The sequence below is a fragment of the Podarcis pityusensis genome (genome assembly GCF_964106645.2).
Source record: "Podarcis pityusensis genome assembly, chromosome: 1".
Taxonomy (NCBI): Eukaryota; Metazoa; Chordata; class Lepidosauria; order Squamata; family Lacertidae; genus Podarcis; species Podarcis pityusensis.
The window spans coordinates 94,072,196-94,095,829 of NC_138028.1; the positions used below are offsets into that span (position 1 = coordinate 94,072,196).

Genomic DNA, 23,634 nt, shown 5'->3' on the forward strand with positions numbered 1-23,634 from the left:
TGATATAGCAGAGATAGAACTCTCTAATAAATGTTGTAAGCTTTCTAAAGTTTGTGCAACATTCCATAGGCCTTCCTATGAAACAACTGACCACGAGGTCTCAATAATAATTTAGGGAACATTCCAACTCTCTGCATCCCCCCCCCCTCCATCCTGGCAGAGCTTTATGGAATAGCAGAGCCCACCTCTTCAGCTGCAGTCCTGCTGCACACAGTGGTGAGGATGGCAGGTGCTGGGGCAGCATCTCAGGCTGGCTCAGCTCCGCCCTCCCCCCAAAAGTCCAGTTTGGGGCTTTGTGCTGGCTGCTGGTGGTGAGGATGTTGCTGGCCGGCACAAGAGGAGCTCTGAAGGTGGCATCCAGCAGGAGGCCAGAAGAAGGACACTTCCGCCCAGCCCAGCCACCAGCCCAGCACAAAGGGAGGTTGGACTCCTGTGTTTTGCTGCAATCCTAACCCCACGACCTGGCAGTAAGCTCTACTTAATTCAATAGGACTTACTTCTGAGTCGATATGGTTAGGGTTGCACTGTTATATCTGAACAAGAATCCCAAATACATGACCATTTTTTACTACAAACTTAAGCCTCTATCCCACTAGGTCCAATGGGACTTTAGTCACATAACTGCGTAGGCTCATAATCTTGATTATTTCTGCAAAATACTGTAGTGTCAAAACATTGCAGGCTTTCCCCCATTGTACTACCCATCACAGATTTCAGTATCTCACTGTCACCAAATATAATAAAATATTAGCATAACTGATTTTCCAATTACTAACTAAGAAATACTCATTCATTTCTACTAAATAAATACATGTTTTGAACTCCCCTTTATACTGTTCCTCTTGTTGTTGCTTCTTCTATGTGGCATCACAGTGGGACTCTGCAGAGCTTCCACCAAGGACACTTTATTATTCACTTTTGAATCCACAGCAAGTTTGACCCTAAAGGATCTTAGGAACTGTAATTTGTTGAGCGTACTGAGAATTCGCTCTCTCATAAGAAATTCCCAGTTCTGTGAACAGAACTACAACTCCCAGAGTTCCTTTAGCTGAGGTAATGATTATTCAGCTAGTCTGTGGGCTGGTTTGCAAGTCACATTAAATCATAGTTAAAATAAAGTTAAAAGTCATTAGGTGCTCCACTGCCACTCCTTGTCTTCCACTCAAAGGGAAAACAAACCAGAGGCTTGCTTCCTGCTATATGCAACCCAGCCCTCGTGATGGTAAGCTAATAACAAAGCTGTATCCCTTGAGGTCCACGTGACCTCAGAGGTAGGAATGCCCATGCCCAGTTTTGGCTGGTGCACCAATTACAATTATTTCTGGACAGAGATAGCTTGGCCACAGTTATGTATGTCCTGGTGTGCATAACTGGTTGAACTATGTGCATAACTGGTTGAACTATGAAACAACAACTAATGGATCCAAATTACAAGAAAGAAGATTCCACCTAAACATTAGAAAGAACTTCCTGACAGTAAGAGCTGTTTGACAGTGGAATTTGCTGCCAAGGAGTGTGGTGGAGTCTCCTTCTTTGGAGGTCTTTAAGCAGAGGCTTGACAACCATATGTCAGGAGTGCTCTGATGGTGCTTCCTGCTTGGCAGGGGGTTGGACTCGATGGCCCTTGTGGTCTCTTCCAGCTCTATGATTCTATGATTCTAATGCAAATTGCAGCAGCTAGACTGCCAGTAGGTATCTGGAAAAGCTCATACAGGACACCAATTTTGAAACAACTACAAATCTTCCAGGCCATAGTTAAGGTGCCTGTGTTAGTAATTAAAGCCCTTAACGATCTGGGTCCCAAGTATCTAAAATAATGTCTCTTTCCATATCTTTTTCCTTAAGGTGGGGACCTATAGTTGGGCCTTCTCAGGGGTAGCCCCGTTCCTCTGGAGCGATCTTCCCTCTGAAGCCTGCATCACCACCACATTGTTGTCATTTCAGCATTGGGCTTTCTCAGGATTTTAGGGAAGGGTCAGGTACATTGGGGTTGGATTTTAATTGACGCTGCTGTTTTATTTGTATGGTATTTAAGTTTTCAGGCTTTATTATTACTAATTTCGGTTTCAATTCTGTGTAGTCCTGCCCTGGGGCCTTTGGGTGAAAGGCAATCCATAAATAGGGTAAATAAATAAAATAAATAACAAATAAACTTTGGATAACCATTGTGGCTGGTTAGGTAGGAAAGAAACAATACACAAGTGCTTGTTGGCACTTAATGGGAAGCCATCCTCCACGGTGTTTCCTCCTCCAAGTGGGAAAGGAAATAGTAGTGGTGGAGCACTACAAGTGTTCACTTTAAACCATAGTTTAAACTGTGGTTTAAAGGGATGCTTGGACGAGGCCTGTAATATAAGATTATGACAGAAAGCGTTGGAAGTTTTTATGGGTGTTTGGCAACTGTTTTGTCAACTACACCTTTCCATAAAAGCGGGCATAGTTATGGGTCATTCCCCTTGCCATCCAAAGCAAAGGTCCTGATCCAAGGATTCCTCCCATGAAGGGAATATGGCTGAACATGTGCTGCTTCATCTAGATTTCTGTGTACACACCCGCCAACCAGATGGCTGGCAGTATCAGCTCTGTTATAGCTGGACTGCACTGACCATCTGGGTATAGCTCCCCCGCCTTTTCTTTCACCCCACATGTGAATCACCCTTGCCAGATCGAGGTGAACAAACTCCCTTTCGCATCCGGCTTCCTTGTGTGGCAATGCAAGATCAGTCTGTGGAAAACACCTGATGATTAATTTTATATTGGGGGAGGGGGGGCTTTTTACGATACAAAGTACACCCTGAAGCAATTTGCAATACAGAAAGCAGTAAAGTGACCTGAACACAGCTGATTTTTTTAAAAAATAGAAATATTGTTCCCAAATAATTTCAAAAAGCAGAATAGGTACAGCTAGAGCAAGAGGAACTAGACTACTCAGGATATTTTCCCCAGTCCTTTTCTGCTTGCAGATGTGGTTGCTGCAGTTAAGCTTGTGAATTTAGCCATTATACAGAATGGTATCTTAGCCTATTCTATGACTAATGAAATCTGAGGTTGGAGCCTTGAAAATGTCATGGACTATAGTTACAACTGAACTTAATTCATAAGATAACATGGTCACAGAGGGTAGTTTTATCACTGGCAATTAGCCTATGTATTCAGAAGTGGTACACAGACAGTGTATGTCTCTCCTGCTTTCTCATGCCTTCCTTTCTCTCCCACATCCTTGGATTATTTCCTTCTTTTTCTGCACCTTCTGGTGAAGTGCATCCTTTTTCACAATTTTGAAGTGGTTGTTATGGGATACAGGAGTGCAGGACAAGAAACACCTCTGGCCTGACCCAATCTTCCCCCACTCACCCAATCTGAAACCATCACATGCCGCTCTGCAGGCTAGGTCTCTCACTATTAATCACTGCCTCCAAATCCTTCATGATTAAGCTGCAAGCGTCACCACTCAGCCGCCCTGCAGCTTCCTGCACACTGTACAAAGTCCTCTTTTCTCATAAAACCACACCTTCTTTAGAACATTCAGAGAGCAAAAGTTGTTTTGCACTAGGAAGAGAACTTGGGTCCAGGTTCAGCTACATATGATGACAATCCCACTTAAAATGTTTCCTGGTTGCTTTCTCCCACGGCTACCTGCATAAAAGTTAAGCCATCTTCCGTACTATATCTTATCTCCACGATATGGAATTGGTCAGGGCTAGCCTTGCAGGTGGGGAAATGTGTTGCCAGGGATTGGGAAATCCTAAAATAAATAACTATGGGAGGTGAGCTATTTAGTGTTGCAGTGGGTGAACACCAGGTCCCTGGTTATGTGGATGGGAGGAAGAAAGAGGCAAAAGCACACTTTTCTTCAGCAGCAAAGGGATGGACATTTTGAAAACGACAAAAATAAATAAATGAGAAGATGTCTTGGGTTACAACTCAAGACACCACAAAAGGGCATTCTAGTATGAGACTCCTTTTCCCATATGGAAGAATGTGGTTCTGGGGCAAACCACAATTTACAAGTGACTTGGAATCCTGGTTTAAGTGCTAGGAAAGGACAATGAGTTAACGAGAGGGAAAATTTGAGTTGGTAAGCTGGCTGTATGCCGTTTAAACCAGCTCTATTAGCTCAACCTCTTGTGGGGTTTAGTCTGGTAGCAGCAGTGCACTGAACAAGCACAGTTTGTTGGTCTCCTATCACGGTGATCAGCCTAGCTAAACTAAAAGTGAACAGTCAGCTGCCTGTGAAATTCAACAAGCATCCCAACCAAATTTGGGGGCACATGTGGCATTTCAGGTATTCTCAGCCAGAGTTTCAGATTCCTATCACTTTTCTTCTTCTTGATCTGATGATTTCAGGATTTTATTTTCTGAGCTCAAATTTCAGATACTGTAAACCTGAATATCATAAAACACCCCCACACCCCCATTTTTACTGTGGGAAATCCTCACCCACCATTTGGGTACACACACACACACACACACACACACACACAGGTGCTTCTATAGTATGAGACCACCATACATAATCAATTCACTAAGAGTTCACGGAGGAAGAAAAAAATCATGGCTGGAGAAGGCATGGGCATGGGGCAATGATTACTGTTCATGAGACAATGGTCAATAATAAATTCAAACAGAGGGCAGGAACAAGCACCATTGCAACTGAGTCAATACACAACTGAATGACAAGACAGGAAATAAGAAGATGCATTATCCAAAGAAAAGAAAAAAGGACCCTGAACTTTGCACATTACACATAGAACCCCCATCCTTAGGCCACATTCCCATACACATCCCCGGCATTCTGTGACTATCTCATCAGTACCCATTAATAGATACCTGGTGACAGAGAAATGGTTCTTTCCATAAAATCCACTCAACGCAGCTTTGCATAAAACGTGGGCAACACAAACACAGCACTAGTTGTTAACTGTAAACACAACACACTTTACTGGCGTTAGATTTAGAGTGTCATCCACAGTGTTTGTTAGCTTTGCTTTAGTGATCTACTATCAAATTCAAGTTATGTGACACAATTAGTGATAAGGAAAAGATGCAGAATGTACACACGGAAACTCCTTTAAGTTTCTCCCTTGCCTCTTAGACAGGCTTGTGTGCTGACTTGCTCTTTACACCTGCCTTCCCATTGCTGTTCAACAGCAGCTACAAATGGCTCCTTTCGGACAACCCTGTTCAGTATCCTCCAAGGGTTCAAAGTTTCCTTTCTGTATACAAACTATGCCAGCATCTGAGCTGTATAATTAATGTGTACCCAGAAAACAATTAGCAGGCAATGGCCGGTGTTCCATTCACTTTCCCATCTCTCTCCTGCAATTCCATTAAAAGTAATCTCTTCTTCTGCTGTCATCACTAACAAAGGAAGGATTGTATTGGCCAGGGTAGATGCAGGAGTGTCGGGATCCCGGAAGACCTGTGTAAGGTGGGTATAGCCCGTTTCTTTCTAGTTCAGGGTTCCTTGGGTTGGATGTCTAGAAGGATAAGACATGGACAGAGAAAGGAAGGAAAAAACGGTTCAACAGTCAGCACTTATCCTTTGTGGGATTTTACTAATAATACATGAAGGTACAAATGCTTCCAATAGATAATATGCTCTTCTGATAGAGATTAAGCAGATGTGTTCAGTAATAATTGTTTGAGCATTCTAGGCCACCAGGCTCATGAAGACAACTGAAGAAAAAATAATAGCTGGTGATCTGTTTGGGTTTTATGTATATAATGCACTGCTTTGAAATTTTCGATGGAATTGTGGTATATATATATATATGTAAACAACATTACCATGAAATTAAAACAAAAATCAGAGCATAGAAGCAGTTACTATTATTATGTCTATATACTGCCACCATGCATGACAAAGGTAAACACAGTAATATCTCTGAATCCCTCTTTTCACTTTTATTTCTCATTCTCTTTCAAACCAAAAATCTGGAATGCCAAAGCTTTGGAAACAGAATTATACCAATCAGATGCAACCTAGGAAAATATATTGCTGCCTAATACTTCCTTAGCATACTGGAAAGCAAGCTTCTCCCACAAGCTGTTACTGGCATGAACAAATCATAGCCATTGCAACCCAGACCAATGAGTACATAGAAAATACAGCACATTTGTTTTGTACTCCGATGCACATGTAGATATTATGGGGAACGCCTCCAGGGCAGCTATTTTGGGTGAAGCACAGCCAGGTAGGAATCAATGATGTAGGAGATACAGTATGCTGCTATCATTGTCATATGGCTGCTAATCCCAGAGATTATAGGATGAAGATGAAGGAGACCAGGATACAAATTTCCACCCAGCAATGAAGCTCATTTGATGAACTTGGGATAATCATTCTCTCTCAGCATAACTTAGCTAGAGAGGGGTGGATTCCATTAATTTATTGGGCAAAGGGGAGGCTATGAAGGTAATGAACAATATTCCTGGCCCTCCCCAAGGCCAAGATTTTAGTAATCTGTCATACTGGAGAGACAAAGACATCACTGTTGGATGTTATGGAAATTGTTACATCATAATTCATGTACTATTATGATGCTATAGCGGCTGTATGCTCTAATTGTGGCAGCCTGTAGAAGGCTGGACTATCTGAATGCATAGACATAGTTTTGCCACTAGGTGGCAATGGACTTAACTGGAGCTAGGTGAAGTCGAACGTTTCCTGGGTCTGTTCTGTTCTTTATGGAGAGAGACAATAAAGTTCTCATTTAGCTTAAACCTTCCATGGCAAGATCAGCATATGAGGCCTGCAGGAACATACACTGACTGCACAACAGTCCCTGCTCAAAACCAATTATCTTTACTGTAACCTTGGTTATATATCACTGAGTATTTAACCTTTGGACTTTTGTTAAAACGCACATGTACAAGCTGAGGATTAGTTACCATATAGTAAACATCTGTCATCTGTAGTAGGTTTTTAGTGCTCCCATTCTCTTGCATTTCAATGGTTTCTCTCCCCCAGTCTTGAGCTCGAGGGTTTTTGGGATACTCAGCATATGGCGACATCTGGAAATCTCCACTTTTGAAGATGAGTTTGCTTATGTCATTTTTATTCTTCCTGGGATAAAGAAAGAAAGAAAGAAAGAAACATTTATATGCAAACCATATGAAAAGGACAGGAGATAGCTATAAAACTCCCATGCATCTCTTTCATAACCATAAGAGAGCCAGTGTGGAATAGTGGTTGAACTTGGATGAGGGAGATGCGGATGCAAATCATCACTGAACCATCCATGAAGCTCATTGAATGTCCTTGGGCCAGTTGCTCTCTCTTTCTGCACAGCCTTGCTTACAGGGGTGTTGTGAAAACACAATTATGACTGGGGTGGGGAATAGGGGTATGCAGAATATGTTTCCACATATGTTTGAATTTTATTTTTTTTAAAAAACCTCATGAAAAATCATAGTTTTACTGCAAATTTCTCATATTTTTTGGTATGAAATGTTGCCTAGTATACTCATTTTTGCAAAGCCATTTCATTGCATATAAACACATTTTGCATGTTATTTTCACGGATATATGCATTTCTATGCACAGTTGACCCCTTCATGGATCACTGCCTTGTTGTGGCGAAGGGGCTTGAATAAGTCAAAGAAGCTATGAGCTATGCCGTGCAGGGCCACCCAAGACGGACAGGTCATAGCCGAGAGGTTAGACTAAATGTGATCCAGCTGGAGAAGGAACTGGCAAACCGCTCCAGTATTTTGCCAAGAAAACTCCATGGACATAAAAAGGAGAAGCTCTGAGAAGAAAGTGAGAGTTTCCAAGGCATGCTCTGGTTCATGGAGTCACGGAGAGTCGAACACGGCTAAGATGACTAAACAACAACATGCACAGTTGACCCTAGTGTATGTATTTTTGTATGCATTACTTGGCTAGAGAACTGCATCACAAAATTGAGGAAAGTTTCTTTGAAGGATAGCTGTGTTTCATTTCACGTATCATTTCAGAAAGTGCTGACTAAGTAAGTTTGCCTTAAAATGCAAACTGCATCAAATTTCTCTTCCATCCTTAGCAGGGAGTCAGATACTACACTGCTCTAGTATGCTCCTTGGACAAATGGTGGTGGTGGTGGGGAAATATAACGATAATATCCCTTTCTTTTGAAAAATTAAAGAAGCTTCTGCCAGATCTTACTTATGCTTTTCAGTATTTATGACATCTGCCAAATCATTTATCTTTTTATGGTTGATATACAGCTCTGAAACATTTGGACATTATTAATTTTTGCAAAATCACAATAAACATTTTAAAGGTGCAATTTCGTTCAACGAAAGTATAATCAATAGATAAACAATTTCCCCATGACGAGTATTTAGTATTTTATTTTAAAAACAGGCACTTGGCTTAGGATACCTACTGGCAGCATGTGACAATGAGAGCTATCGCCATGATGAGCAGAAGTCCCCCTCCAGCTGCTGCGATCACAATGGTGATTAGCTGATACGCTAAAGCAAAGAACAGAAACAATATTGCTTCAATGGAAAATTGTTCATCTTTTATGTATAGGCAATAATGTGAAACTGTCACCTTCTTGATGCCTGTAAAGATTCCCTTAGCTATAACCTCTGAGGTGCTCTTATGTCATGGAATGCTTACGAAGCCACCATCAGGTATGGGATAAAGATTCACTGATGTAGCTTAGCTTCTTTAACAGAACTGGAAAAACTAGTTAGCCTATGAGAAAATGCTCACACAGAGACAATTAACAGGTACTAGTTGATATACACATATTTTACATATTTTGAAATGTCTGAACTCATTGCTGGCTGGTTTACGGATTCAATTCAGTGTGCTGTACTGGTTTTGTTTTGACATATAAAGAACTAAATTGCCTGGCTTCAAATTACCTCACAGAAATTCTCCTTCTGTATGAATCCTCCCACCCAGACAATGAAGAACTTTCAACAGTTTTACACTGACACCATGTTAGCTTTCAGAAGATGAAGGGCCTTCTTTGCTGTGGCCCAAGTACTCTGGAATGGCCTCTGACAGGAGTCCCATATGGCTTCTTCTCTGTATTCCTTCCAGGGTCAGGGTGAGCTCTCTTTTTCACAATGTCTAAAAATTAGGTTTGATAATGTTTTTTTCTGTTCTGCTCTATTTGTACTGATCCCTTAATACTGCTTGCTTAGACATCTGTTGGTTTTAAATTAATGGTTTTTGATGTGCTATAAGTGACTGCCTTTAAAGCCTCGGTCATACACTGTTTTGGAAATCTATTGTTGAAAGACCATATAACTTATTGAAAAAAAAGCAAAACCAGTTTGGGAGTTAGAGCTGCTAGACCAGATACTCACGATTCCCACAGTTGAATCCTCCTAATCCAAATGGGCAACTGAAACAGGGGGAAAAAAGTTTCCAATCAATTAAGTGTTAATTGAACCAATGTGAAAGTGATCAAAATGTGTTAATGACTGGTGATGGCAATGAGCATGAGGGAAAGGAATGAGAAACAAAGAAAACAGATTTCTATAATTTACTGTACCTCACACAAGTGTCATTCACAAGTTTATACCCATCTTCACAAGCTAAAAGAGAAAGAGAATGTCCATAAGCACATCTCAGTGACAGAAAAAGATAATTGCTGGTATCCAAAGAACTACTTTAGGTGAACTCAGTGCAATTTTTTTTTTTTACATCCCTGCCCACATTAAACAGCAAACACCTGTGAAAAACTGCTTTTGAAAGTCCTCTCAGTTTCAAAAGTGGGTTTCCATTGGGTATGGCCAGCATTTGCTTTTCAATCAACACAAGCACACCTTGGGTTGTCCAGAATCAATTGCACCATTCTGTTATATTCTGGCCAATAAATATGCGCAATCAGTAGTGGCTGGCAGGGTGGTGTGGATGGGACCCAACATTAATGAAGAGGGAGTTCTAACACAAGCCTGGTTCAAACCTTGGCTCAGCTCAACTTAGAGAACCAGGGAGGAACAGTGGCGGAGAGTTCCTCTCAAGAATCCAGCACATTTATTCAGTCTCCCTAAGGCATAATTTGGCTTTCCATGTAGTGTGGAGCAGCATACAGAAAGAGTGAGAGAAAGCAGTGAGTGAAGACCTTGAAATATGAACTTTCTATTTTTCACCAATTGGCATTGAATTATGTTTTATTGAAGTTTTTAATAATGTTTTTTATGATGCATTCTGCTGATTTGATTCTTCTATGTTGTATACCCCCTTGATATATTCTCACAAAAGCATGGATTACAAACAGCGCAAATAAATTAATAAAAATAAGACAATACTAGGCAAGTAACTCAATGCATTTAAACCATCTGGCCAGTGGAGGTCACTCTTAACACACAGCAATGCTACATATTAAAAGACTTGCAGCAGTGTCCACATTTCACTCAAATACATCTTTAACCAAAAGCAGCCTGTGCAGACTGCAGTGTTGAGCAGAGGAACAGGGGTAAAGGTGGGGAGGGGAGGAGGCATGGGCTGGGCGGTATCAGCTTTTCAACATCGTGGTGTATTGCCAGCAAACATTGCAGTTTGGCGATATACCGTGATGTTGAAAAAACAAGATGCATTGGTTTCTCCCAGGGCTGCAGGCTGGGACAATGCAGCTTGTTCATGCAACACAGCTGGGGAGAGGGAACTCCCCCCCCCCCCCGCTGAGATGGCTTGCAGAAACCAGCTCCTTTAACTGCTCAACTGAGGCAAGGGCAGCTGCACACTCCTCCATCGAGCAGTTAAAAGATGTAGAGGGAGGAACAGGCTGTATCGGTGGCTCCGTTGTATGAGTACAGAGTGGGATGGTAATTACACTCAGTGATATATTGGTGGTGAAACTGCCAGCGCTCCTGAGTCCCTCTGCTAGCAGCGCCCGCTGGAGGAAGGAACTTTTGACTCCCTCCAGCAGACACAGCTAGCAGAGGGACTTGGGAGATATGGTGGTTTCACCTGCGATATACAGTGGTACCTCGGGTTAAGTATTTAATTCGTTCCAGAGGTCCGTTCTTAACCTGAAACTATTCTTAACCTGAAGCACCCCTTTAGCTAATGGGGCCTCCTGCTGCCGCCACACTGCTAGAGCACGATTTCTGTTCTCATCCTGAAGCAAAGTTCTTAACCTGAGGTACTATTTCTGGGTTAGCGGAGTCTGTAACCTGAAGCGTATGTAACCCGAGGTACCACTGTACTGCTGAATGAAGCTGGCATCACGGTCTGCTCCTCATACCGGTCCTGGGCAATATATCGCTATATCGCCCAGGCCTAGAGGAAGTTTTCACCTCTTTGACTGTAGCCATTTTCCCATTCATAATCATCCCTTGCATGGTATATAGGCACACTTAACTTTTCCTTTTTGGGGGGAAGAGGGAAAAAAAAGAAAGAATGTCCATGACAACACCTCAGTAACAGAGAATATATATAGAGAGAAAATGAATACTTTAGATATCCAAAAAACTACTTTAGATGAACTCAGTCTAAATCAGCTGGGAGTGATATTGAATTTGTTTTTTAATGGCTGGAGGGCAAAGGGTTTAAGTATCATCACTATTCCCTTGCTCAGTGTATCAGGGTCGTATTCAACACTGAGTGGGGAGTTCCACTTTGCAGTGGGACTTCCCCTTCTCCTTTCCCTGTGTACCCTCAAAAATCTGATCCAGAGGGTTATCCAACCCTCCGGAGCAGATTTTGAGGGTGCTCAGGAGACTACAGGGCAAAAGGATGAAGAGGAGTTCTGTTGTGCAAAGTGAAGTCTGCTGCTCTAGTGGGATAGCAGCACTGGATACAAGCTAGAGTTTCCAGAGGCTGTTTTTGGTTTACAGATTTACATGTCGTTTCTGCCTAATGGCACATATTTAGCATTCACAAGGTCCCATAAGGCATAGGAAACAAGAGGCAGAATGCATGCTTTGCATTCAGAAAGTCCCAGGCTGAATCCTTTGCATCTCTGGATAAAATGATCAGTTAGCAGGTAACGTGAAAAACCAGTCCCTAGGACCCCAGAGACCCACTGCTATTCAGGATAGACAATGCTGGGATAAATGGAGAAATGGTATAAAGCAGCTTTCTATGTTGTTTCTAATACTTTAATCTGTGGCATTCCTGTGGATTAATAGTGACCTCTGCTAGTCAACTGGTTTAAATCAATGCTGAACCAAAGACCCATCCCTGTACATTTCAGGGGGTTTAAGGGAATGAGGCCAAACCCATGCCGAAGACTGGGGGAGGGTGAACATTTGCAATGGGAACAGCAAAAGTTCAGGAAACTTTTACCAAGTAGTGAGGATTTCCTCCTCTCTCCTTCCACTGAACAAACCTGAAGCACTGCTGCAAGTGCAGCAACAGTGTGGAGCGAGCAGTGGAGCCTGCATTGTCGTTCCTATGCAAATACAGGGCTTTTGATGCTATTTGTTTAAATGCTGCATTTCATCTTTATGTTATAAATTAATTGATTCTGTTATTTATTTAGTGGGGCCAAAATTCAGATTGTATTTAGTTTTCAAGGAGATGACAATCCTCTTTGATTGCTATTGGTCGCATTTATATGTGGTCTATAGAACTTAATAAAGATAAGGAAGGTAGGAAAAGTGAAATATGAAACTCGGTTGCAGCTTTCCAGCTAAGTTTTGCTGGAGCCCACAAGGCTAAACAATTTGCACACAGTGATTTTAAGTTAGGCCCTACACGTTTCCTTATTGGCAAACAATTCTGTGATGTTCTGGCCCTGCCCTTGATCCATAAAAGGAACCCCTCTAACTATTCAAGTGAGCAGCTTAGAACAGTGGAATGAGCAAGTTAAATAAATTGCTGCTATGCTTGATGGAAGGCGGGGGAGGTTTGGCACCTTGCCTCCACCCCTCTGAGAATGTATAAAGCGTTAACTCCAAAACATGCTATTATCTGAAAGCCAGAAACCACTTTTTCCCCAACACTGAAACACATCTGGATATTTTTTCTGCTGTGCAGTGAACCCAGCCACCCACCGTGTCTAAACACAACCATTTTCAAAATGCAGGACACATCAACAGAACGCTTGAGATCCAGAACTCAAGACAGATAAACAGGCAGGTGAATCTGCATCTGTTAGACAAGTACAGCCAAAGTTTAGGTTGATTTTCATGCAGAAAATCTCTGGAACCAAATGGCACAATAAACTTGGCAGGGAAGCTCCTTATTAAGAGTTGGCAGCGTGTTGTTCTTCACCAGCCAGCCAGCCTCTCTACTGTTCCCTGACCCTGTGTAAGAGTCACATACACTCCTCATTCACTCACGTGCCCTGGCAGGACTTCAGAAATCTAGCTCTGGCTCCTCCCCAGGTGCCATGAACTCCTGAAAATTGCCAACAAAGAGGGCATCCTGGACCATAATTCAGCCATATTTCCCAGTTTTGCTGGGATTACTAATGTAGGTATCCCCAAAGCTGGTCAAGGACACAGCTGTTGCTTAATGGGGCACTTGTGTAGGAGTTCCCAACCAATCTAGAGTGCTGCAGAAATTAAGCTAAACCAAACTTGGTGTTGCTGCACTTAATTCTGGCCTGCTCTGGTCAAGAGAGGTTCAGAGGCTGTAGTCTGGAGCAAGTGGAACTGCAGGTTGTCCAGTTGGTGGCTGCTGCCAGTAAATGACTGAGTGAATTGGTTGATTCACTCCTGTGTCCATAGAAAGGTGAGAGAGGATTCCTCTCAGAGGATGGGTGGAGGAAGAAGCCTTGATGATCTTGGGAATGAGGGTGGGGTGGAACACAGAAAGAAGCTGGATGATTGTGGAGCAAAGAGAGAAAGGCATTGGATGGGGATGGGGGTAGAAGGATGCTGGATGGCCATGCAGAGAAGAAAAAGGAGCTGGGGGTTATGGGGGGAAGAAAGAGAATAAAGATATAAGTGAAAGGAGCTGGTTAGGAAAGAGAAAAAGAAGCACAACATCCCAAGTGCCAGGGACCATACTCCCCAGAAATTGTGGGGCATCTGTATCTTTTAAAGTAAAATTTATTTTGGGATTGAGGGGCCTTGGAGCATAGGAAGAGGAATAGTAAGGTGCTGTCTTGGTTTTGGCCTTCACCGATTTGATAAATTGCAAGTGAATGTGAGATTCTACAAGAGGTTTTTAATTTTTGTCTTTATGATGATTTGTTTTATAATTTTACTTATTATATAGATGAAAGCAGACTGACGAAGTTTCCTATTCCAATTTTGGAAATGCTCCGTGTGAACAAAGCAACACTTTCAGGCTAATGCTGAAGGTGTATTGGTTAGGGGCGCCCCCAGAGTGTGCAGGGAACCAAGGGGACGGAAATCAGCATCCGTGTTCATGTTTGAGCCTCTGCAAATTCAAACTGAATGCCTGCAGAGAACTACAGAAATAAAATGAGGGTTATCTCAGAGCGAGCACAGATGTCAGATTTCCGAAGTTCTTCTGTCTCTCCATGTTTAATTAATGTCTGAGGTGTAGACTAATGGAAGGTCACAGCGGCTACTTCCATTAACAGAAAAAGTGAGGTCATATTGCTGAAATCTAGACAGGATCTAGGCTACATCCACATGGCTTAGTTAGCATGGAGCAAGAAGTTCCTGAACAAGCAGTGGGGATAGTATTTTATTTTGGACTGAACTGGATTCAATCTAAAAGATATCCAATAGGGTAATTAAATGCGATTGGATCATGTTTCTAAATGTGTTATCTGCTTTTCGGGATGAAAAAGCAATTCACACTTTGGGTCAGCTCAATTGGAACATTGTGAAGGATCCACCAAAACAGCCTGTGAATAAAAAGCAATTATCTTTTTTTTACTTCCCTTGGAGATCAGACAAAACGGAGACAGAAATAACCGCACTATGTCATCTCTAAAAACTGAACTTTAGCCACAGGCATATCAGACCCCTCCCTGGCCTGCCCCCTTTTTATTCTTTTCACTGGATCTTTCTGGCTTACACAGCATGCTGTGTAAAAGGATAATATTATTGCTGCACTGAGAGGAAGCAAGAGACCATATCCCCAATTTCTACTGTAGAAAAACGAGCACTGGGTAAAGGAAACTTAAGCTTTTAATACTTATTCGTAGGGCTTAGCACGCATAGAAATACAAGAAATCACATTGATCTGTGGAATATCCTTTGATCTGGAACCAAAAGATTAAAGATGAACCCCAGCGATCCAGCTGCACAATGCATAATACCTCTGCAGGAATGATCCCGTTTGTTGTATTTGAAGTATCCAGCCTGGCACTTGCAAACTGCAATGCCGTCCAAGTCCACACACACAGAAGTTTCTTTGTCGCATTCCGGATCTTTGTGTTTACACAGACCGCCAACTATTGCAAAAAAAGAACATTGGGAAGGTCATTAACTAGGCAGAGGGAAAGCGCACCTTCACTGGATTCTTTCTCCACAGATATCAGGACTGGAATTAGATATTTTGTGAGCAAGGGGTGGGGAAAACCTGTGGCCCTCCAAATGTTGCCGGACAACAGTTTACACCATCCACAGGTTTCCTACCACTTGTTTGACCCTTATTGTTCCCTTTTGAAATTCCACCATTGCTAAGGTACCAGGCTGTACAGCTGTTGCTCATCTCTTAATGACAAAAAACCTAACCAGCTGATCTTGCTAATCCAGTATCCAAGCATTTCCAGTGTGTTGGTAATAGCTGTGTATACTACTAACTACGGTTGTAATTTTTAGATCGTGCTTTGTGTTATTTGTGCATGATTTTATGCCAGCGTAGATGTCGCTGAGACAAAAGTGCAAACGTGCTGGGAATGTGGTCTTGGGAGAGCACAACTTTGACTGAGACTCTGTCCTGCCATGTGATGCCTAAAATCTTCCTAATAAATGCATATGGAAGGCATTGAGGCGTCGGTCTTGGCGGGTGTAAAATGGCCATGATTCACCTCCATAAGGCAGCGTGCTCAGCATGGAAGCCTGGTAGACCGTTATCTTGGTATTGGTCATTAGCATCACACTCTCCCATACCCTTTTGAAGAGGCAAGCCATTGCCACAGATGTCTTCTCAATACAGTGGTACCTTGGTTTACGAACTTAATCTGTTCCGTCCGGAAGTCCATTCTTAAACGGAATCCATTCTTAAACCAAGGCACGCTTTCCCTAATGAGGCCTCCTGCTGCCGGTGCCCTTCCACTGTTCAGATTCCGTTCTTAGACCAAGGTAAAGTTCTCAAACCAAGAAATTATTTCCGGTTTTGTGAAGTTTGTAAACCAAATCATTCTTAAACCGGACTGTTCTTAAACCGAGGTACGACTGTATGCTTGTCCAGCTCTCATTGATGGAAAGGTTGCTGGTTATGGTAGAGCCTATTTTCTTGTTTTGGTAATTTAACTTTGTGGTTTTGTGTTATTTTGTGTTTCCTCTGTGCATCCTTAGTGGGTTGGACACTGAATACCATTTCCCTTGCCAGTTCTGACTGTGATCAGGTTTTTTTAAAAAAAGTCATTTCCCTTCTTTTCCACTAAGGATTAGCATCCTTGAAAAATCTAACTGTCGGTAAGCTAATCAATTTAAAGATCTATATTATTAGTAGTACTACTGTTTTATTTTAAAAACCTGTACTGTCATCTCTCATCCTGTGGCTCTGAGAAGTGTTGCCCCATAATTTTGACAGGTTCGCACCATGTGGTCAGGATTCAATGCCACACCTCTGACATGAAAAGCCTGTACACAAAGACCATAATCCCACGGTGTGTCCCATATTTTACTTACAAGAATGTTTTTGTAGGGAGGCAAGCTTCTCACACATGTGAGAATGAAATCTTTATTTTATCCTATAGAGGCTTTCAAGAGGCTTTCTGTTTCAGTGAAACAAAGCTTTTCAAAGAGAGCTTTGAAGAAAGCAAGCTTTTTTTAAAAAAAGAAAGAAAGAAAAGACAGAATGTTCTTTTGAAAACTTTCTTTTTAAAAAAAGAAAAAGAAAAAACCAACCCCAGTGTTTCACCATGTCTTTTTACCTCTGTGGAGCAGTGTAAGTTTAGAGATGAACTGGCAAGTCTGTGTGGGAGCCTTGCAGGCTCGAATGTGGCTTCTCACGGTGCTAGCAACCTCAAAAAGGGTGACGTTGGAGTCCAAAGAAAAGGTGCTCAGGACAGACACTTGCATGATGCCCGACTGCCTGTGGAAAGAGTGAGAAAATGCAAAGTCTGCATCATCATCCTGCAGTTGTAGAACTACGACACTTATTTGAGAATGGTACAAATATCATACACACAGCATGAACGCATTTTCCTAGTCTTGGCTTGACAGTATCTGTCTGCCTGCGGTGCTTTATATCAAAAAGGCAGGGAGGCAGTGCACTTCAGAGGCTGCTAGAGTCAAAGCGCCCACCTGACCTGACCCTTCTCCAGGCAGAGCTCCTACCACTTTCGCAGGTTCCTGGGGGAAGACTAGGACCATGCCAAGGACCTGACTATAAAGCCAATGCTGGTTGTGCTAGAAAATCTGGCATGGCTGATTCCATTAAGAATCTTCAGAGCAGGTTCATTCCTGTGACCGTGCTGGCTGGAAGCAACATGTACATACTGCAGGGAAGGGTTATGGGTTTGTTTTGCCAAATTGCACCAATTCCACGCAATATAAAGAAGCCACAGGTTGATCAAGGGGAAAGGGGAAAAGAGCTTCTGCTCATTTAGAGTTGTGTACACGAGAAAATTTCAGGAGCGGCATCTTTTATTACTCAACATGATAAACTGCTCCTGCCCAAATTCCCTCTTGTAGTTATCATTTATTATTTCTATAGCAGCATCAATGTTTGTGGCATTTTACAGGGTAGATGAAGACCGCAGCCTGTACCAGAAGGCTTCAATCTTCAATTGAGGCAAAGAGTTAACCGACTGAAGGAGGTGGGGAAAACCAGGGAAAGAATATGTGTTATTGCAGTCTCTCTTCTTCCCAATTATTAATGGCACAGTACCATGGGTAGGGGGTGGGAGGGACTGTGGACTACATATCACAGTATAAAATGGTTTTTATATGTGCTGGAAGCTGCCCAGAGTGGCTGGAGAAATCCAGCCGGATGGGTGTGGTATAAATGATAACATCATCATCATCATTATTATTATTATTATTATTATTATTATTATTATTATTATTATTTTAAAGCTCTAGGGCAAGAGTTCAAATCAAAGCCCAGCCACCCAAAGTGATGGTTTTACTGTTTCATGATCCTTACCTGGATGCTTTAACAGTGGAAGTGTAATAGCCTGGCAATGTTGAAAGAGAATTGTTCAGCTGGGGAAAAAAAAATTGAACAGACATTGTATTGGTTGGTTGGTTTGTTTGTTTTGCAAATTGAGCCAGGAGCTCTGAGCTTCGCCATCATGCCATGCATCCCAACCCTGCTGCACCAGGTAGCTGGCCTGCTGCTGCTCGCTTGGTGTGGTCCCTCACCACCATTCTGCCCCCAGTGTGTAAGGAGGTCCTGGTCACCCACAAATAGCAGCACATGGGGACATGAGAGAGGAACTTGGGCCACCTATTGCAAAGGAGAGGCATAGGCATGATGTGTGTGTGTGTGTTGGGTGCATGTGTGCTGTTGCAAGGGGCCCACACCAATCTGGAGCTGGCTCTGCTTACACCTTTGAGGAACTGATGGTGCTTCCTAACTGTGAAGGTTCTGAATGCAAGCTCATGGGTCATGAGAAGGAAAAGGCAAGCAGCAGCATGATGGGGATAGTTGTCCACAGTGGACAACTTTAGGATGTGCTGGAGAACTTTCTAAGATCATTCACAAGTTTAAAAGACAACCTCTACTGCGCTGTAGCGCAGGCAAAGGTGCCAGCCATGCCCCTGATAAGAGAGCCTTCTGTAAAAGAACTGGGCGAGGAGAAGAAGCCCCCTTATTTCTTTCAGCAAACTGCCTCCTCACAAGCTGCCACTGTCAATTAAATACTATGCTTAAAAAGCAACTTTTGACACTTACCATGTTCATAATAGCTTCTTCAACTTGAAACTCTGAGTACTGCCCTCCAGTTGTGTTAAACTGGCCAACAAAGGTTCGAACTGAAGGCAAGAAGATAACTCGTTAGCTATTTTAAGGGCTAGATCTCTCTCTCTCTTTCACGCACACACACACTGAATGCCAAGGAAACCTAACTTTTCTCCACAACAGTGAAATAGAAACATGTCTTTTTATTTAAATGGAAGCTTTGTTTCTAAGTCCCAAACTAGACATTACACAGCAGAACATTGTTAACTGCCAATCATACATTAATGTTAGAACACAGGAAGCTGCCTTATAACAAGTCAGGCAACTGGCCCATCTAGCTCAGTATTGTCTACAATGATTGGCAGTGGCTACTCATGGTCCTCCAGCCACTGTTGGACTGCAACTCTCATATTCCCTGACTATTGGCCATGCTAGCTGTGGCTGATGCATGGTTGAATCCAACAACATAAGGCACATCTTCTCTACTCCTTTAAAGTCCTGAAGTGTAAAATCATGGATTGGATAAGTTAGTTGAACTTAGGTTTCATTGAAATTGATAACACAAGTTAAACATGACTGACTTCAGTTTCATTGATCTCAATGAGAACCAGTTCCTGCAAACCAGCAAAGTGAGGTTAAATGTATTTCTGGTAATAAGAAGCAGCCGGTGCTAGTAAAACCTTTTAAAATAATAATAACAAATTAAGCTAAATGTGGCTTTATGTTTTATTAAGAAGTTTGCCCCCACCCCCAGTCTCTTCAGTTCTCTTACCTAAATTGCACTTTCCTTTCTCCATCTGGTAGCCCAGGGAACACGTGCAATGGAACGAACCTTGTGTGTTAGTGCATGTGGCCAAGGCTGGGCATGGATTAGACAGACACTCATCTACATCTGAAACAGAAGGAAGAAGCCACAGCCTTTAGAATGGAAGTCCACCAACCCACTTTTCACTGCTGTAAAGCATTGATGTAAAGGGCTGCCATTATTCCTCCTTTACCCGTACTGCAGTCCTCTCCCTGCCAACCAGGTGAACACTGGCACTGGAATTTGTCCATCAAGTTATCCACAATGCATTTCCCGTTATTAAGGCAAGTCTCTGCGGTGCACGCGTTAGCTGTGAAATAAAGCATTTGAAGAATTAAGTCAGGATCAACAGATGTGACCAAATTCACCTCTGAACCCCCACATTCAACAAGCAAGGTAGTGCACTGCACCTTTCACCCACATGCACACAAAAGCTTCCTCTTCTGATACCTAGAACCAACAAGTCAAGCCGAATAGACTATACGCTGCTGGGGTGATCACTCTCCAAAACCATCCAATGAATGGCTACTGCTGGTTTCCCAAAACACACGGAAAACCAGCTTCCACTCATCCTGCTGATCTGAGTCTCATTTCTGGCATTCTGAAGGTGGGGTACCTCTGGACCATTACCAGCAATGGGCACCTTCAAGCCATAAAGAAGTGGTGCGCTTCACAATGTAGCCTTACACCTTGGAGACAAAGCGCTATTCAGCCTACATCGCAAACATAATTTTGTGCAAGAGGCAGGCACAGCAGAAAGGGCTTCAACCATAGGTCATTGCCTTGTTTAAATGCAGGAGAATATGGCCATCAAACACTGGCACACTCTATTAACTAAAGGAGTAAAGGCATTACAAAATAACTATAGTACATAGCTGCAACAAGAGGTTGCATTGTAGAGAGCTCCAGGGTTCTAGAGAGATGGGATACCCCTGCCCTTTTTTCTGCAGATTCCATTTTATTATTCTAGATGATCCTTCCCCCACCTCAACAGACATTCAACATTGTCTGGACACTGCTGGGTTGTTTTGAGACAGGTGTTACTGTGTCCCCTTTCAGTTTCATCCCCTATAGATGCTTTATGTGTGTGTGTTTTTAAAAAACTTATTCCCCCCCTCCCCCAATCTCCGAATAATTTTTGATTCTGAGCTCCAGAGTAGATGGTTTCTGTTTTTTGTAGAAACGCATAACCACTTTTTTTTTTTTTTTTAAATAATCTACCAAATGAATTCCTATCCAAAAGTGCAACGATACAGCACCATTAAATCCATTTTTCCTGTTATACCCATTTCCATCATTTCTCAGAGAAGGCTTACCTTTTCCACGGGAAGCTGGAAATGTCCTTGGACTTCCTACCCGTGCAAATGTAGTGGCTTTGGTGGGAACCGGTGAAGGAGAAACGGTCCCTGCAGTGGTTTTGCTGGAAGGAAACATTTTGGGAGGGTGGGCAGTAGTGGCTCTGGAATCAGTGGTTTTAGAAGCAGTGGTAGTGCTCGTTTCCATCCCTTTTGTGGGAGTTCCAGTGGCATAAGATGGCGTCTTGGTGGGAAGGGGAGGACGTACTTTCTGAGGCTTTGTAGTGACCACATAATCCACGCTTGATGCCAACGTAGGTAATCCTAACGTTGTGTGTGCTATATTTACAAGGTTCTTTCCCGTGGTTACTCCCACCAAACTGAAGGCATCCTCTAGTGTGGTTGTATATGGCAACGAAGCAGTAGTTGCTTTGGCTGTCTCTGAAACTGTGGTACTTTCGGCCCTGTACGTGGGAGACATAGTCGGAACAGGAGGCATTTTTCCAACCCTGGTCCCTGGGAGAGAAACGTTTTGCCCCTCTGAGCCCTTGGTTTCATCTAGGGGTACTGTCATAGGTGACAAGTGGTCTGTGAGATGTTCAGTAGTTTGGGTCAGAATAAAAGAAGATCCTGTTGTCCCCAGATCAGTGCTGTCCTTCAGTGGGTATGTCCCAGTCTGGTTGCTGAGCGGCCTGTTGGAACTTCCAGCTGTGGGTGGGTCTGTTCCAGTTGTCCCTTCAGATGCAGCCATAGAAACACTGCTTTCCAAAGACTCACTAGGCTGCAGCAACGACAGTGTTGAGGAAAGAGGAGGCAATAAAGATGAGGATGGGGGCAGCGTGGGCAGTGCTGTTGGCGACTCCCTGCGTGAAAAAGCTGGCAAAAGTGTTTGAGGGGAAGGTGAAAGCAAGGGTGGGAAAGCAGAGGAAGACAATGGAAGAGGGGATTCTGAGGTCGAAAACAGAGTTGGCAGCTGAGTGGGTGGAAGTGAATCCTGTTTCAGTGACACTGAAGAGGAAGGTGTGAATGATAAGCTGCCAGCAGGTGTCAGTTCGGATTTCGAATATAACTGAGTTGCATGCAGCTCACTGACTGTTGAAGAGTAGGCCGGTGTTTTCAGGGCATGTACAGACAACGGTTCTGTTGACGGTGTGGAGAAACCCATGTTGCCGGAGGACATGTTGCTTCCTCTGATCTGGGTCACAGAAAATGAGGACCGTGCTGACTCTGAAGGGCTGGAAATTTCTGCATAAAAAGTGGAACTTTCTGATGAGTCAGCTGATGTGCTGCTTTTTGGAATAGACAGTAACGTCCTTTCTCCACCCCTTGTGAAAGTGGTTGAAATGTACGTGCTGTCAGTATGAGAAACAGAGATTATTTTTCCAGTGTCAGTGCTACTCATTGGCTGGTACTCTGTTCCAGTGTCTAAAATACAAGCAAAAATTATTATTAATTCTTAGCATGAAATTTCCTCTGATACAGATTGGGGCCCCCAATAACAGTAATAGTTCCAGATTCCATATGTAATAAAATTAAAACAAAAAAAATCCATAAAAGTTTCATTTTTTTAAAAAAGCCACAAGGTGGCAATTATTGGTAACTTCTGTTATCATTTTAGATGAACTCATGGCCATAGGTGGTTTGATGGCTTACGTTACAACTGTACACAGAGAGAAAAAATCCTAGACAATAATCATGGTAGGAAGGAATATTAACAACAATTAACTAAGACAGCAATAGGCTATATCCTCTTCTTGCCGATATCTTCTTGTTCTTACTGAGAACAAGTGACTATTGAAGTAACTCACAATACTGGACTGAGCCTCTGCATAAAATGAGCTGTAAATGCGTCATTTTATGTTGCCAGCCGATAAGAGATGGTGAGTAAATATCATTAAACCAAAAGGGATTTACTTATGACTTGACATGCGTAGGATTAGGTGTTAAGACCGCAATGCTATGCATGCTTATTCAGAGGTAAACCCCACTGGGGGTTACACTCAAGGAAGTGTCCACAGGATTTCAGTCCAAAACTAACCCTAACCTTTTACATTTATTGCTTCATTTCGTTTTTCTCTTACACACTTTTTAAAAAGTCCCAAGGATAGCTTATGACAATAATAAATAACTCAAAACAAATTCCTTAAGTACAATTCACAGTATTAAATCCAAACTTTTTTCCCTTAAATCTCCTAACTAGTATCAACAATTACTTCATCCTAACCTCCTAAAGATTTGGAGAAATGTTTTACAATGCTTGAGCTATGGCTCTAAGATTGGCAGGCTTTTCTGGGAAATAAATTCCAGAGAATTCTTTCAGCTCTTCTAGTCCAGAATGCTCCCAGGTGGGGGACCTGATGAACTCACAAATCTGTCTGTTCTCTGAGGTCACCCTGACAGGCCCACTTTCAGAACAAACCTTGGTTTCAGCTCATGACTTGAGCAGAGTGAGATATAACCACGAGCCCAGGTTTGGACATATCGAGAAATCAAACCATGGCTTTGTTCTCAGCAGCAGTAGGACCGGGAACCTGCACACTTGCTTGTTTGCACTAAGCTTGGCTTAGTGTTACTTGTGGATCACTGTGGACATCCAGTAATTGTTGGTCCCAAGAATAAAAAGACATACACAAAAG

General features: G+C 42.6%; 1 protein-coding gene across 2 annotated transcripts in view; it reads right to left on the reverse strand.

Moving 5' to 3' along the window:
• Window positions 1–4,349: 4,349 nt before the first annotated feature.
• The window catches only part of HEG1 (heart development protein with EGF like domains 1), a 56,410-nt gene continuing 37,125 nt past the window's right edge, over window positions 4,350–23,634 (reverse strand). For both annotated transcript variants that reach the window (XM_081005419.1, XM_081005418.1), the window contains exons 10-21: window positions 21,020–22,423; window positions 19,897–20,013; window positions 19,671–19,790; window positions 18,893–18,972; window positions 18,143–18,201; window positions 16,926–17,086; window positions 15,141–15,275; window positions 9,501–9,543; window positions 9,313–9,350; window positions 8,373–8,460; window positions 6,895–7,069; window positions 4,350–5,480 (exon numbers count right to left, since the gene is read on the reverse strand). In XM_081005419.1, coding sequence (XP_080861545.1) covers window positions 5,331–5,480; window positions 6,895–7,069; window positions 8,373–8,460; window positions 9,313–9,350; window positions 9,501–9,543; window positions 15,141–15,275; window positions 16,926–17,086; window positions 18,143–18,201; window positions 18,893–18,972; window positions 19,671–19,790; window positions 19,897–20,013; window positions 21,020–22,423 — 2,570 coding nt within the window. In that variant the 3' untranslated portion in view covers window positions 4,350–5,330. The remainder of the gene's footprint in view (window positions 5,481–6,894; window positions 7,070–8,372; window positions 8,461–9,312; window positions 9,351–9,500; window positions 9,544–15,140; window positions 15,276–16,925; window positions 17,087–18,142; window positions 18,202–18,892; window positions 18,973–19,670; window positions 19,791–19,896; window positions 20,014–21,019; window positions 22,424–23,634) is intronic.